General features: G+C 50.8%; 2 protein-coding genes across 2 annotated transcripts in view; one reads left to right on the top strand and one right to left on the bottom strand.

Annotated features, from left to right (window-relative positions):
- Window positions 1-4,894, top strand: part of LOC138748061 (trans-1,2-dihydrobenzene-1,2-diol dehydrogenase-like) — a 9,233-nt gene extending 4,339 nt beyond the window's left edge. The window contains 6 exon segments of the mRNA XM_069907757.1: window positions 4-118; window positions 294-418; window positions 2,689-2,790; window positions 2,792-2,821; window positions 2,823-2,841; window positions 4,584-4,894. Of these exon segments, the coding sequence (XP_069763858.1) occupies window positions 4-118; window positions 294-418; window positions 2,689-2,790; window positions 2,792-2,821; window positions 2,823-2,841; window positions 4,584-4,693 (501 nt within the window). The 3' untranslated portion in view covers window positions 4,694-4,894.
- Window positions 4,895-5,022: 128 nt separating this feature from the next.
- Window positions 5,023-11,463, bottom strand: rps11 (ribosomal protein S11). Its single transcript, XM_069907964.1, has 5 exons — window positions 11,355-11,463; window positions 10,361-10,492; window positions 6,839-6,914; window positions 6,040-6,169; window positions 5,023-5,194 (listed from the first exon to the last, which is right to left on the bottom strand). Exons 1-5 carry the CDS (start codon window positions 11,367-11,369, stop codon window positions 5,071-5,073), a joined length of 477 nt encoding a protein of 158 aa, XP_069764065.1. The 5' UTR covers window positions 11,370-11,463; the 3' UTR covers window positions 5,023-5,070.
- Between the last annotated feature and the right edge of the window lie 2,664 nt (window positions 11,464-14,127).

A 14,127-nucleotide genomic window follows, 5' to 3' on the forward strand; every position in this document is an offset into this window, starting at 1 on the left:
GAGTTGGGCGGAGGAGTACTTTTGGATGTTGGTTGTTACTGCCTGCAGTTTGTCTGCATGGTGTACAATGGTGAGAAGCCAGAGTCCATTCACGCCTCAGGATTTCTCACCGAGAAAGGTAAGTATAGAACGGCCAGCCTGTCAAAAACTGGTAAAACTCAGCTCTCTCACTTACTCAGTCCACAATTCCAGATCTCACACCATTCCTTGCTCTCCACAGTGAAACTCTCTGGAGTTCACCTGTCCATTGAGACAGGCTTCCTGACACAATTTGTCCTTTACTCTCATGGCAGGTGTTGATGAAACTGTGACCATCATATTAAAGTACTCCAGAAAACGCATGGCCATGGTGACTGTAACGATGGCAAATCAGCTTCCCAATCAGGCAATCATCAGTGGTGTCAATGGCACAATCACGGTAACTCTCTCTTTGTCCCTCACTAAGTGTACAATACTATTCAATGCTTTCAATTATGGATCAGTGGTGCTTTTACCCAAAGTCGATCGAGCACATTGAGATTTGATGTCTGTCTGACACCTGCCTGTTTTTTTTGCTTATACCCTGAAGGGCTCAGGTCTGAAGTGTGGGTAATATATCTTTATTTCTTCTGGACGCTGTGAGACCGGCTGAGTTCCTCTAGTATTTACTGTATTTTTACTGGATTCAGTTTGCAGAGTGCATGATTACGAGATGTCACAGTGGAGATGGATAATCTCCTCACACCATGGCCAGGGCTGTAGTGTCAGCCAGGTTTCACTGTTGGGTCTTCACACAGCAGTCAAATGGTGAAAGACGAAAGTCTGCAGATGCTGTGATTGCAGTCAAAAACACAGATGCTGGAGGAACCTGGCCGGTCTGCCACATCCATGGGATCAAACAGGTACTTCTCCATCAAGTATTTCGTCCATCCTAATCCCATTTATTTCTCCAGCCCTCCATGGCCACAGTCGTTCAGCTACTTGCCCAGATGCTTTGTTATCTTCAATGTCCTGTTGAATCTTTTCTGGACCTCTCCAGTACAGTCACATCCTTCAATAGGTGTGGAATCTCCAGTATTATCTATCCTTGTTTCAATAAAGCTGTCTTGAATACAAGAACGATCAAAGAACAGCCTCAACAATGTTTTAAGTTGGTACCAAGGACTCCCTGCTCAGACGTGCTGTGTCCTGTCAGTGAAAGCACACATCCAACATGCCTTGTAGTGGAGAGTCTGGGACAAGAGGGCACAACTTCAGGATGGAAGGTGTCCACTTAGAACAGAGATGCAGAGGAATTTCTTCAGCCAGAGAGGGTGAGAATCTGTGGAATTTGTTGACACAGGCGGTTGTAGAGGCCAGGTCGTTGGGTGTATTTAAGGCAGAGATTGACAGGTTCGTGATTAGCCAGGGCATCAAAGGTTATGGGGAGAAGGCCGGGCTGAGTGGGAAAATGGATCGGCTCATGATTGAATGATGGGCAGACTCGATGGGCTGAATGGCCCTATTTCTGCTCTTGTGTCTTATGGTCTCATGTTGACTGATAGTGCTGCTACCAAGAGGAATGTGGACACAAGTAGGGATGTTTGCTTTCAATAGCTGGGGCACAGAGCAGGCTTTGCCGCTCCTTTGTTCCTTGGTATTCTCTCGAGTTCCACAAGTCACAGTATTTGTCCTGACATGGTATAAAACGTAGATCTTACAAAACATATCGCCTCATTGGTGAGGCTGAATTTGGAATATTGTGTGCAGTTCTGGTCACTTAACTGCAGAAAGGATATCAATAAGATTGAAAGAGCGCAGAGAAGATTTACTAGGATGTTCCTGGGTCTTCAGGAGTTGAGATATAGGGAAAGATTAAGCAGGTAGGACTATTCCTTGGAGCAAATAAAAATGAGGGGAGGTTTGATAGAGGTTCTCAAAATTATGAGGGGTATTGACAGAGTGGATCCGAGTAGCCTTTTTCCACTTCGATTGGGGGAGATAAACATGAGAGGTCATAGTTTTAAGCTGAAAGGGTGAAGGTGTAGGGGAAAAATTAGGGGGTAAGTTCTTCACTCTGGGAGCTGCCATCTGATGTGGTGACTGTGGACTTGATCGTGTGTTTTAAGAGTAAATTGGAAAGATACATGGATGTGAGAGGTCTGGAGGGTTGTGGAATGGGAGCATGTCAGTGGGACGAGGAGATGATGGTCAGCATAGACTAGAGGAGCTGAACTGCCTGTTTACTGTGCTGTAGTTTTACCAGGTTTAAGTTGTCTCTCAAAGTCTTGCTCAACTTAGCAGCTGATTAATATTATTCCACAGCCTATTTTCACGCCACATGCAAACCTCCCACATTTCACACCCAAGTTATTGAATATGACTGATGGTCCTAGCACTGATCCTCATGGTACAGGCTTCCAATCACTAAAATAATCCTCCAGCATAGTCCTCAGATGTCCTATGGTCAATCTAAATGGGTATCTTGATTTTCCTGTGCTCTAATGTTTTGGACCAGTATTTATGTGGTTAAAGACCTTAGTGAAGTCCATGTAAGATATCTCTTCAAAACCGTCATTTTGTTAGACCAGTCTGACCAACAAACCTATAGGGTAGACCTGGTCAATCCCTGCGTTTTGAAGTGGATCTCCAACACAATAATCAAGCTTGGCCTAACCAATGGTTTAAAAATCATTGGAAATGTTAATTGACATCTGTACCTTGTCCAAGGTGCCAGGATACATGTGGTGCCCCACAAGCCTTGTGGTCAATGGAAATGTGGAGGAGTTCCCACTCCCAGCTCCATCTCAGCCCCTCAACTTCACCAACAGCACTGGGCTTACGGTACGAAGCTGAAGAAGTAACGGCAGTGTCTTCAGAAAGGTAAATACCATTTACTAGTCACACTAAGCATTACCACAGCGACAGGGTGAGAGGAGATAAGATGGCATCCCTTTCCCAGTTTGTCCACTGCTCTCACATGAAGCTTTTCATTCCAGGAATATCTGAAATGTCCTCAGGGAACTCTGCTTCCCCCTTGAATGTGGTCCACCTTAGAGCTCAGCTCTTCTCCTTCCTCCACAGGAACACTCCGAGCTCACCTTCACACCACCAGTTCTACCCTTCCCCCAGCTACAAGTCCCATCCACCACCAGCCACATCCCTTTCAGCCAATCGGGGATCATGACACATCTATTCTGATCTCAGCATTTCTGTCACCACTGGAGGTGCGACACTTGCTCCCACCACCCAGCAACCTAATCGATTGCAGTCAACCTCTGACATCAGTCGGCAAAATAGCCATCATCTGTGCTGTCTGCAGTGGCTGCCCTAGGCAGCTATTTACATGTCACTTCAACCCTTCTACCCATTACACCAACTTGTACATCCTCCACCTTCTCTCAATTCAGGCAACCCTCACCTCCTCCTCTCTCCTCTTCCAAACCAGTCCACTTTAGTTCCCTTGCCAGTAATTGTCCTTCACATCTCCCCTCTGGTTGTGACCAGCACCATACTCCCCAAAAGCCCAATACCCAGCACCAGGCCCCAGCCCAAACTTTACCTGTTACTTCCTGCCCTCAACCCCAGCATCTGTAACTTTGTCCGCTCTCACCCCACCCCCACATTTATGTCCCCTTTCTCCCAACCTCTCCTGTAATCCTTCACCCTCCATAGTTCACCAATGCCCAACCAACTCCTCCCACCACCCCTCTCCCCATCTTGTCCCCAATCCCTCCCTTCCCCCCATGAACACTGCTGACTTTCCCATCAGTTTATTCCCAGCCACAAACTCCAATGTGATAAACTTGTACCTCTCACTTTGTTTGGTCACCGTGTTTGAGCTCCCGAAAAGAAAAACAGACACACGCGCCGAGAGCACTTCAGTTTATACAAATCTTTATGACTAAATCTAAAGCTGATTTCAAACTACAATATGCAAGCCCTTCCCAATTATACTTATCAACCCCTGGACTGTCCCAAATGCCGAAGCGAGGCAACGACCGCACACTTGTAGTAGGTTGTCTGGGTGCCGGTAGCAGCTTCTCCACCTCCCCCGACCAGGACGGTGGTTGGACTCTGGTTCTTCTTGCTGAAAGACGTTTCCACCCCTCAGTCTCAAAACTTCAGCAGTGGGACCATGGCTTATATTACCCAAAAATTGTTTACTCATAGCTTATTTCTTTGAATAAATGATTTACTTATCTTGAAGGTCTCCTGACAGTCTGCGACCAACAAGACAACTGCATCTCTGGGCCTCATAGTGGAATTTAAATTGTCTTCTGATTCACATGTATACATTACTCTCAAAGTAGGTGGAAATTAGATTATGTCTACTGATTCACATGCATACATTCTTGCATAAGCTGTTCTAAAATCCTCCATTACACATTCCCCATCAGTTTATTCCCCAGCCACAAACTCCAATATGATACAGAAGCCAACTATCATCTAATGTTTTGAGGGTAATCAAAGGAGGTTGGGGGGGGGGGGGAGAAAATCATGCCTATATTGCTGAACCAATCAGTGCATTCCTGGCTTCAGCTGCACCGAGTGCTCCCGATTGCTAAGAGAAGGAACCATATGTGCTATTTTGAATTTAACTGCATGTATTGATTTAATTTCAGGACTGAAGGAATGCCCCCAGCTGACCCTGGCTGACAGCGAGCTCATCATGACCATGATGGATGAGGTTCGCCGACAGGTGGGGGTGATATACACTCAGGATACATGCTGATGGAATCCCGACATCAGCGCTGCAGCAGACACCATGGTGGGAATCACCACTGTCCTGGGACCGGTGTGCACACATTCATTAAACCAGTCACACATCCTTGATATTTTTGTTGCAGTCTCAGAATCCTTTTGCAATTCTCCTGAGTGCAACTCTTTCAAATATGCAACTGGTGTAATAAAGAAAGGTGAGCTGATGACTGAATTCTTCATGAGTACCATTCAGATGTAACTACCAAACCGGTGTCCTCAGCAAATGTGGGGACAGGTCCCAATCTTGCCCCCCCAGCATGACAGCATCTGTGGATAAGTGAAATCCTAGCAACACACAACTGCCTTTCACAAAGATTTTATTTTGAATGATTCATTTTACAAATGTCCTTAAAATTTCTGGAACTGTTTCTTGGCACCTGCAGCCTTGGTGACTTTGAGGACATTGAAGCGGACAGTCTTGCTGAGGGGTCGACACTCTCCAACAATCACACTATCTCCGATCTGCACATCCCTGGAACAAGAGAGACAGCAGTTAGAGCAGAGCTGTAATGAACATACCTCTCCTCATGCAAGGACCCTGAAGCTCAGTGCAGGACATCCTCTAGGTCAGGAGAGCTGGGAGAGGCAGCAGCTCACTGAAATGGATGACAACTTCATAGCAGCAGGATCACCAACATCGGCTTCTCTGAAACAATTTCCACCCCCCCCCACCCCACAGCTACTAAATCCAGGACTCACCGTGCTGGCCTCAGTTTATCTCCATCACCCAAGTCAAGCCAAGTCTATTGTCACCCGATTGTACAACCTGATGAAACAGCGTTCTCCGGTCCGCGGGGCAAAGCCATACAAACAATATACATGCAGGACAGACATTTTACAAATAAACATGTTCCATGATGGTTTAAAACAGGGTTTTTAAAGAATAAGCTGATGACCCGTTGGGTATTTTCACTGCAAGAAGTGAAAAACCAGCTGATTGCAAAATATTCTTCTTTTGGAACTAGAACAGTGATTCTCAACCTTTTTCTTTTCACTCAGATCCCACATTAAATATTCCCCATGCCAGAGGTGCTCTGTGATGAGTAAGGGGTTGCTTAAGGGGGTACGTGAGTGAAACCACTGAACTAGAAGATCTACTCGGGACTGGATTACCCTGCCATCCCCCCCCCAACCAATCTTGATGTGGTATCATTAGAATGACTTTGACCCAGACACCCAATCTCAACAAGCAGGAAAAACTCAGCACAGATACGGAAAATACCGGGGCTAGAGTGCACATCTGGGCTCACACCAGCATCCCTCTTGGAAGATTGACCGACTCCTCCAAAGCACAAACACGTAGCAACTAGGAGGTACCTGAAGCAGGGGGAGAGATGCACGGACATGTTCTTGTGTCTCTTCTCAAAACGGTTGTATTTCCTGATGTAGTGCAGGTAGTCTCTGCGAATAACAATGGTTCGTTGCATCTTCATCTTAATTACGACACCTGGCAAAGCAAGAGGACGGCCAAAACATCATCACACCATGTATCCCAAGGCCCAGCAGTATTTAGTGATGGGAATATTGGCTAAAATGAGACCAGAACACCTTTGTTCAACAAGTTCACCCATACTTGGATAGGAAAGGCTTGGACAGATACGGCCCAAACACTGGCAACTGGCAGTAGATTGATTGGGAAACTCAGACAATTTACTTCCATATATTGAGCTCTGACTCTAGGGCAGCCTCCTATATCCTTCCCATCCACAACACCTCCCTCCCCACCCCCGATCAAGAACCCACTAGTCTCCCTGCATCAACGATGATGCAACTGGTTCCAATAGGAAGAGGTTTGAAACCCAGTAACGATTTCAGAGTACATCCTGATATCTCCTTCCTGCACATACTCCCATTATGATCAATGAGCAAAAGCAATCACCAAATCAGATGCCTGGGCAACAGCCTGTATCACTAAACCAGTGTCTGCTGGAACCAAAACGACAAGCAGTCTTCTACACACCATTTGTGGACTAACCTTGACCCAATGTAAATAATTTAGTTCCTGCATGAAAGGTGTAAGTGTTAAAAAGATCCACATCAGAATGGACTTTCCCAGATCAGGGGAAGCAGCATGCTATTTAACTGACTCACTTTTGTCCCAAACCAAATTCCCCACCTGTCAGGATGCGTCCTCGAATAGACACGTTCCCAGTGAATGGACATTTCTTGTCAATGTACGTTCCCTCAATGGCCTAGGAAACAAAGGATTATACAACACATGAGTGGGAGATCAGAGAAATTATGGGGCAAAATGGTTCCGACGATGGAAACTGGGAAGCTGCTCCGTGGGGAATCAGAGGTTCTGCGCCTGCAACACTTAATACCTTATGTTCAGCAGTAAAATGATGAAGCGAGTGAACGTCAGACACCATCTCCCCAAGCCAACCCTTGATCTTGTGTAGATGCACACAGAAATCTTGCTTGGTGTAAGACAGTGGATTTTATGTCAATCATAGAAGATACAATATAGACTAATTAACAGGATTCAAAAACGCAGAGCACTAGGTGAATAATCGGGAGTGCAGGTATCGTGTTGTGGATGAAACTCCTCAAGAGTCCAGATCAGCAAGATCTAAAGAAATCACACCAAGCAGTTACCCAGACAGTTTAATCCAGGAAGCAATCCCAGGGTTAGATGGCAGATCACATTTGGCTGAGTCAGGCCCATATGGGGAACCAAGATGGAGTGACATAGAAGTCTCAGCCACTGACCATGTCCATATCTACATATGTATTTGATGTCTGTATGAATGTGTACAAAGATTGCAGGGAAAACAGACCAACTTCAACAACAGTGACCGTTCAAGGGGTTGTGGAAAGGAAGGCCAGGGAAAAGTCCTTCCCTCCTTAAATGTTCTATAACCCAGGCCCCCACTGACAATGACTGCTCTACAGCCACAAATGTGTCCCTAAAACATCTCCCAAGGACTGTTCACAATGACAGCTGCTGTGCAATAAATCGAGTTGTCATGGCTTTCATGGGAATCGAGAGATTCTCTGACTCTACAATAATTAGAGCGGGAATAATTTCTGGATTACTACACTGGCAGTTAAATAAACGAGTTAATGCTTTCATGACGGGAATGTGGGAGAAAGGCTTTTAATTCATTGGGCACCACATTCAGTCCCCTGGGAAAAAGAAGCCATCCCACTGGGAAGTAAATCTAGGCAAATCTCACAACTACCACCTACTGCAGGAAAATGAGTGAAAGTCAGAACATTATACAGTAATAAGACAAATTTATTTGGAGGGCAAGTAGTAGATTGGCAAGTATTCTTGCTGGAAACAAGCGTTGAGGTCAAAGATTAACTGTTATCTTGCATTGAATCGCGGAGATGCAAAGCTGAAAGGGTTCCAATGTTTTGTTGTTATCGTGGCAGCACGGAACAGGAAGGCACAGAAAGGAATGGCACAAATAGGGTCAAATCAGGGCAAAGGGGAGCAACTGAAAATCTTGTTTTTTTTAAATCAAAAGCACTTTTAAAATTATATACTATAAAAACAGCTGTAATGTGGCTGGTGGTTGTTACCTCAGAGGGCTCTTGATAAGACACCATGTATAACTGAACACCCATTGGTGACCAGGGAAGAAATGTACCAGCCTGAACAGCACATCAGCAGGCAAAATAGCCCATGTGCTATTGGTCAGCATTGGTCCTAAACTTTACACAATCTATATTAATGACTTGGGTGAAGGAGCCGAAGAGGTGGCTGCTAAATTTGTCAGTCACATAGCAACAGGTAAGAAAATACAATGCATACTGTACAAAGGAACATAGATTCATTTAACAGGCAGGTATCGGTCTGGCAAATTGGCGATTCAATCCGAACTTTTACCAGGAAAAACTAAGAGATTATGATGAACTGAGTTAGGTGTTTTTGTGCACAAATTTCAAAAGGCTAGGGTGCCAAAGCAGCAAGTAATGAGGAAAGAAAACCAGGATTATGTTCAGACAAAATTAGGAAAGTTGTGATTCAGGCACATGGAGCGATGGCTAAGCCACTGGAGAACTGTCACCTTGGACTTAAAAGGTGGTGCAAACAATGTTTACATATTTTAAAGAGTGGAAAGATTCTCATTAAAGGGCAAAAGATGATGTGGTTATAATTGGTCAAAACACAATGCTGGAGAAACTCAGCAGGTCACACAGTGTCCTTTATTTGGCAGAGATAAAGGAACAGAACCAATGTTTCTGGCTTCAGCCCTTCATCAAGGTACGAGCAAAATGCAGGCAGGCACCGTGTACTTTATGTATATTTTGCCCACACCTTGAAGGGCTGAAGCCAGAAATGTTGGTTCTGTTCCTTTATCTCTGCCAAACAAAATACACTGTTTGACCTGCTGAGTTTCTCCAGCATTGTGTTTTTACCTCAGTCCTGGTGTCTGCAGACTTTCAGATTTTGCAGTTACAGTTGTAAACGGCAGAACAGGTGTGGATTTCCCAACAATTCCTTACAGAGGGACATGCTGCAATCTTGCCACTTTAGGCTCTTGCACCTTTTTCTCACTCTGCTACCAATGGGAAAATGATCCAGGAGCCTAAAGACAAGCACTCAGTGGCACAAGGGCAGCTCCTTCCCCACCGCCATCAGATACCTGAATAATCAATGAACCACAGACACGGTCTTACTTTTCATCCACACTATTTAATTTTTTTATCGTAATGTTGTAAGATGTTTATAATATGAACGATTAGACTGTGATGCCGCTGCGAAAACTGACAATTAAATTCTGATTTCAATGAACTTTTATAGAGTTCAGCCCTTTCCCAAAACTTTCAGACCGATCAAGGTTTGGACACTGATGAACAGTGCAGGGTTTTGAATTGAGTGAGGTGGAGAGTCCAGGTGGATGGACCAGGGCACCCCCACCCCCCCTTCCCATCATCCCCCACCCCCCCTTCCCATCATCCCCCACCCCCCTTCCCATCATCCCCCACCCCCCCTTCCCATCATCCCCCACCCCCCCTTCCCATCATCCCCCACCCCCCCTTCCCATCATCCCCCACCCCCCCTTCCCATCATCCCCCACCCCCCTTCCCATCATCCCCCACCCCCCCTTCCCATCATCCCCCACCCCCCCTTCCCATCATCCCCCACCCCCCCTTCCCATCATCCCCCACCCCCCCTTCCCATCATCCCCCACCCCCCCTTCCCATCATCCCCCACCCCCCCTTCCCATCATCCCCCACCCCCCCTTCCCATCATCCCCCACCCCCCCTTCCCATCATCCCCCACCCCCCTTCCCATCATCCCCCACCCCCCCTTCCCATCATCCCCCACCCCCCCTTCCCATCATCCCCGACCCCCCCCTTTCCCATCATCCCCGAACCCCCCCCTTCCCATCATCCCCCACCCCCCCTTCCCATCATCCCCCACCCCCCCTTCCCATCATCCCCCACCCCCCCTTCCCATCATCCCCCACCCCCCCTTCCCATCATCCCCCACCCCCCCTTCCCATCATCCCCCACCCCCCCTTCCCATCATCCCCCACCCCCCTTCCCATCATCCCCCACCCCCCCTTCCCATCATCCCCCACCCCCCCCTTCCCATCATCCCCCACCCCCCCTCAACATCATCCCCGACCCCCCCCTTTCCCATCATCCCCGACCCCCCCCCCCACCCCGGTGGCCTCACCTCGCGCGGCGTTTTGAAGCCCAGGCCCACGTTGCGGTAATAGCGGGGAACCTTGTCCTTGGAGCCGTCAGTGGCCAGAACCCGCTTCCTGTTCTGGAAGATGGTCGGCTGCTTCTGGTAGGCGCGCTCCGTCTGGGGGGGGGGGGAAGGGTCAGGGTTCCGGATAGTTACCCCCCCCACCACCCCCGATCGCCCCAAACCCCGCTCTCCCCCATATCCGTTACCCCCCCCCGGCCCCGCTCGTCCCCCATCTCCCTCCCGTCCCCCTTCTCCCCCACCACCTCCCCCCCCGGCCGTGCTCCCCCCACCCCCCGCCCGTCCCCGCTCCCCCCCCCGGCCCCGCTCCCCCCACCACCCCGCTCCCCCCCACCCTCCCGGCCCCGCTCCCCCCCACCCTCCCGGCCCCGCTCCCCCCCACCCTCCCGGCCCCGCTCCCCCCCCCCCGTCCCCGCTCCCCCCCCCCGTCCCCGCTCCCCCCCCCCCGTCCCCGCTCCCCCCCCCCGTCCCCGCTCCCCCCCCCCCCGTCCCCGCTCCCCCCCCCCCCGTCCCCGCTCCCCCCCCCCCGTCCCCGCTCCCCCCCCCCCGTCCCCGCTCCCCCCCCCGGCCCCGCTCCCCCCCCGGCCCCGCTCCCCCCCCCGGCCCCGCTCCCCCCCCCCGGCCCCGCTCCCCCCCCCGGCCCCGCTCCCCCCCCCGGCCCCGCTCCCCCCCCCGGCCCCCATCTCCCCCCCGGCCCCCATCTCCCCCCCGGCCCCCATCTCCCCCCCACCCCCCCGGCCCCCATCTCCCCCCCACCCCCCCGGCCCCCATCTCCCCCCCACCCCCCCGGCCCCCATCTCCCCCCCACCCCCCCGGCCCCCATCTCCCCCCCACCCCCCCGGCCCCCATCTCCCCCCCACCCCCCCGGCCCCCATCTCCCCCCCACCCCCCCGGCCCCCATCTCCCCCCCACCCCCCCGGCCCCCATCTCCCCCCTACCCCCCCGGCCCCGCTCCCACCTGGATGTCCGCCATGTTCCGCCGCCGACGTTCACCAAAAGGAACGAGGGATGGCCACGGGGTCGCTTAAGCTCCGGCGCACGGCAGGAAATGACGCCAACTGTGGGCGGAAGTTGGGCAAGGTCCGCGGAGATTCCCTGGGTGAGGCGAGCCTCACCGCCGCCATGTCAGCGGTCCGTGTGATGGAGGTTCGGCGCGGGGAGGCCTCGGCCTGAGAGTCCGCAGCGGGGACGCGGCTGTCGCCTTGTGAACAGGTTGTCGGAGAGTGGGGGTCGCAGGGCGAGGCCTATCAGCTGCACACTCATGGAATCCGGGGGGCGGGGTTCAGGCCGGACCCTCTTGGAGAAGGCGCCTCCTACAGGCTGCAGCCGGCAGCCTAATGTGCAGGGGCTGGAGGAGAAGCTGCTTCACTGGGTCCCGACGCCCCTCCCTAGACCTGGATCCTGGGCTGGAGGAGAAGCTGCTTCACTGGGTCCCTACGCCCCTCCCTCGACCTGGATCCTGGGCTGGAGGAGAAGCTGCTTCACTGGGTCCCTACACCCCTCCCTCGACCTGGATCCTGGACTGGAGGAGAAGCTGCTTCACTGGGTCCCTACACCCCTCCCTAGACCTGGATCCTGGGCTGGAGGAGAAGCTGCTTCACTGGGTCCCTACGCCCCTCCCTCGACCTGGATCCTGGGCTGGAGGAGAAGCTGCTTCACTGGGTCCCTACACCCCTCCCTCGACCTGGATCCTGGACTGGAGGAGAAGCTGCTTCACTGGGTCCCTACACCCCTCCCTAGACCTGGATCCTGGGCTGGAGGAGAAGCTGCTTCACTGGGTCCCTACACCCCTCCCTAGACCTGGATCCTGGGCTGGAGGAGAAGCTGCTTCACTGGGTCCCTACGCCCCTCTCTAGACCTGGATCCTGGGCTGGAGGAGAAGCTGCTTCACTGGGTCCCTACGCCCCTCTCTAGACCTGGATCCTGGGCTGGAGGAGAAGCTGCTTCACTGGGTCCCTACGCCCCTCCTTAGACCTGGATCCTGGACTGGAGGAGAAGCTGCTTCACTGGGTCCCTACGCCCCTCCCTCGACCTGGATCCTGGACTGGAGGAGAAGCTGCTTCACTGGGTCCCTACACCCCTCCCTAGACCTCGATCCTGGGCTGGAGGAGAAGCTGCTTCACTGGGTCCCTATGCCCCTCCTTAGACCTGGATCCTGGGCTGGAGGAGAAGCTGCTTCACTGGGTCCCTACGCCCCTCCCTCCACCTGGATCCTGGACTGGAGGAGAAGCTGCTTCACTGGGTCCCTACACCCCTCCCTAGACCTGGATCCTGGACTTCACAACAGTAAGACCAGTCTGCCCAGGTCAGCAGCAGAACGTTGAGCTCTGTCACGCTGAGCACTGGTGCACCTCAGGGCTGTGTTCAGCCCCTCCTGTTCATGCTATTGACCCACGACTGGATCACCAGATCCAGCTTCAATAGAGACATCAAGTTTGCAGGTGACAGTAATTGGCCTCATCATAATGAGGATTTATTGTCGTAACAAGACATGAAATTCAGTGTTTTGTGGCAGTGTGATAGTGCAAAGCATCTTACAACATTAATATAAAAAATAACAATTATAGAGCACGAAAAGTAAGGCAGTATCTTTGATTCATTGATTATTCAGGAATCTGATGTCCTTGTGCCGCTGAGTGCTCATCTTCAGACTTCTGTACCTTTTCTCGATGGTAGCAGAGTGAAGAGGGTATGGCGTGGTTGGTGGATAGAGGCTGCTTTCTTAAGATACCATCTCATGTAGATGTCCTCGATGAAGTGAAATCTGGTGTCTGTGATGTTGCAGGTCGAGTTAACAACCCTCTGGAGATTTTTCTTGTCCTGAGATTTGGCCTCTCTGTACCAGGCAGTGTTGCAATCTGCCAGAATTCACTCCATGGTACACCTGTAGAAGTTTTTGAGAGTCTACGGTCCATCATGAATCTCATTGGACCCCTCACAAGGTAAAGGAATAGCCACTGGCATCAACAGATCTCGAAGATGTTAACACCCAGGAATTTGAAGTTCTTGACCCTCTCCAATATGAGCCCTTGATGAGGACTGGGTCATGTTCCCCTGATTTCCGCCTGAAGTTGGGATGATGAGACACACTACTGAGAAGAGGTGGAAAATGTCGTGGAATGGTGCAAGAGTAACAACCTGAGTCTGAACGTGAAGACAAAGGAGATGATTGTGGAGTTCAGGAACGACCAGCCTCCTCTACACATTAACAATTCTGTAGTGGACAGCACCAAGTTCCTTGGAGTACACTACATCTCCTCACTTGTCAATAAGGTGCTGAAGTGGGAGTGGGGAAGGTTACCGGCCACCATCATGTCAACCTTCTATAGCAGCTCTATTGAGAGCATCCTGACTAGCTACATCACAGTCTAGCATGGTTGCTGTAGGGAAATGGATCGGAGGTCAATGTACAGGACCATAGGAGTGGCACCCACCACCATCAACGCGATCTACTGGGTTTGTTGTCTGAAGAGTGCGTGCAAAATCGTTGAAGACCCCTTCTACCCCGCATACAGCATCTTTCAACTGCTCCCATCAGGGAAGAGATTTTGGAGTAACGGAGCCAACACCTCCAGGCTGAGAAACAGCTTCTTCTTGTGAGCAGTGAGAACGCTGAACAACCAAAGGAATTGTTCACACTAACTATCTTATACTATCACATTCACAAAACAATATTTTTATATTTGTCCCACCTCCCTGACAAAAGGCAAAGGAGGAAAAACCCAACACCC

The sequence above is a fragment of the Narcine bancroftii genome, chromosome 13, assembly GCF_036971445.1.
Source record: "Narcine bancroftii isolate sNarBan1 chromosome 13, sNarBan1.hap1, whole genome shotgun sequence".
NCBI lineage: Eukaryota > Metazoa > Chordata > Chondrichthyes > Torpediniformes > Narcinidae > Narcine > Narcine bancroftii.

Bases quoted from the DNA above. Each gene is read 5' to 3' on its own strand.
- rps11 (XM_069907964.1), bottom strand. The intron at 6,915-10,360 runs GTGAGGCCACCG...TTTGTTTCCTAG, and splicing joins GCTTCAAAACGCCGCGCGAG to GCCATTGAGGGAACGTACAT. The intron at 6,170-6,838 runs GTGGGGAATTTG...TTGCTTTGCCAG, and splicing joins TCGAGGACGCATCCTGACAG to GTGTCGTAATTAAGATGAAG.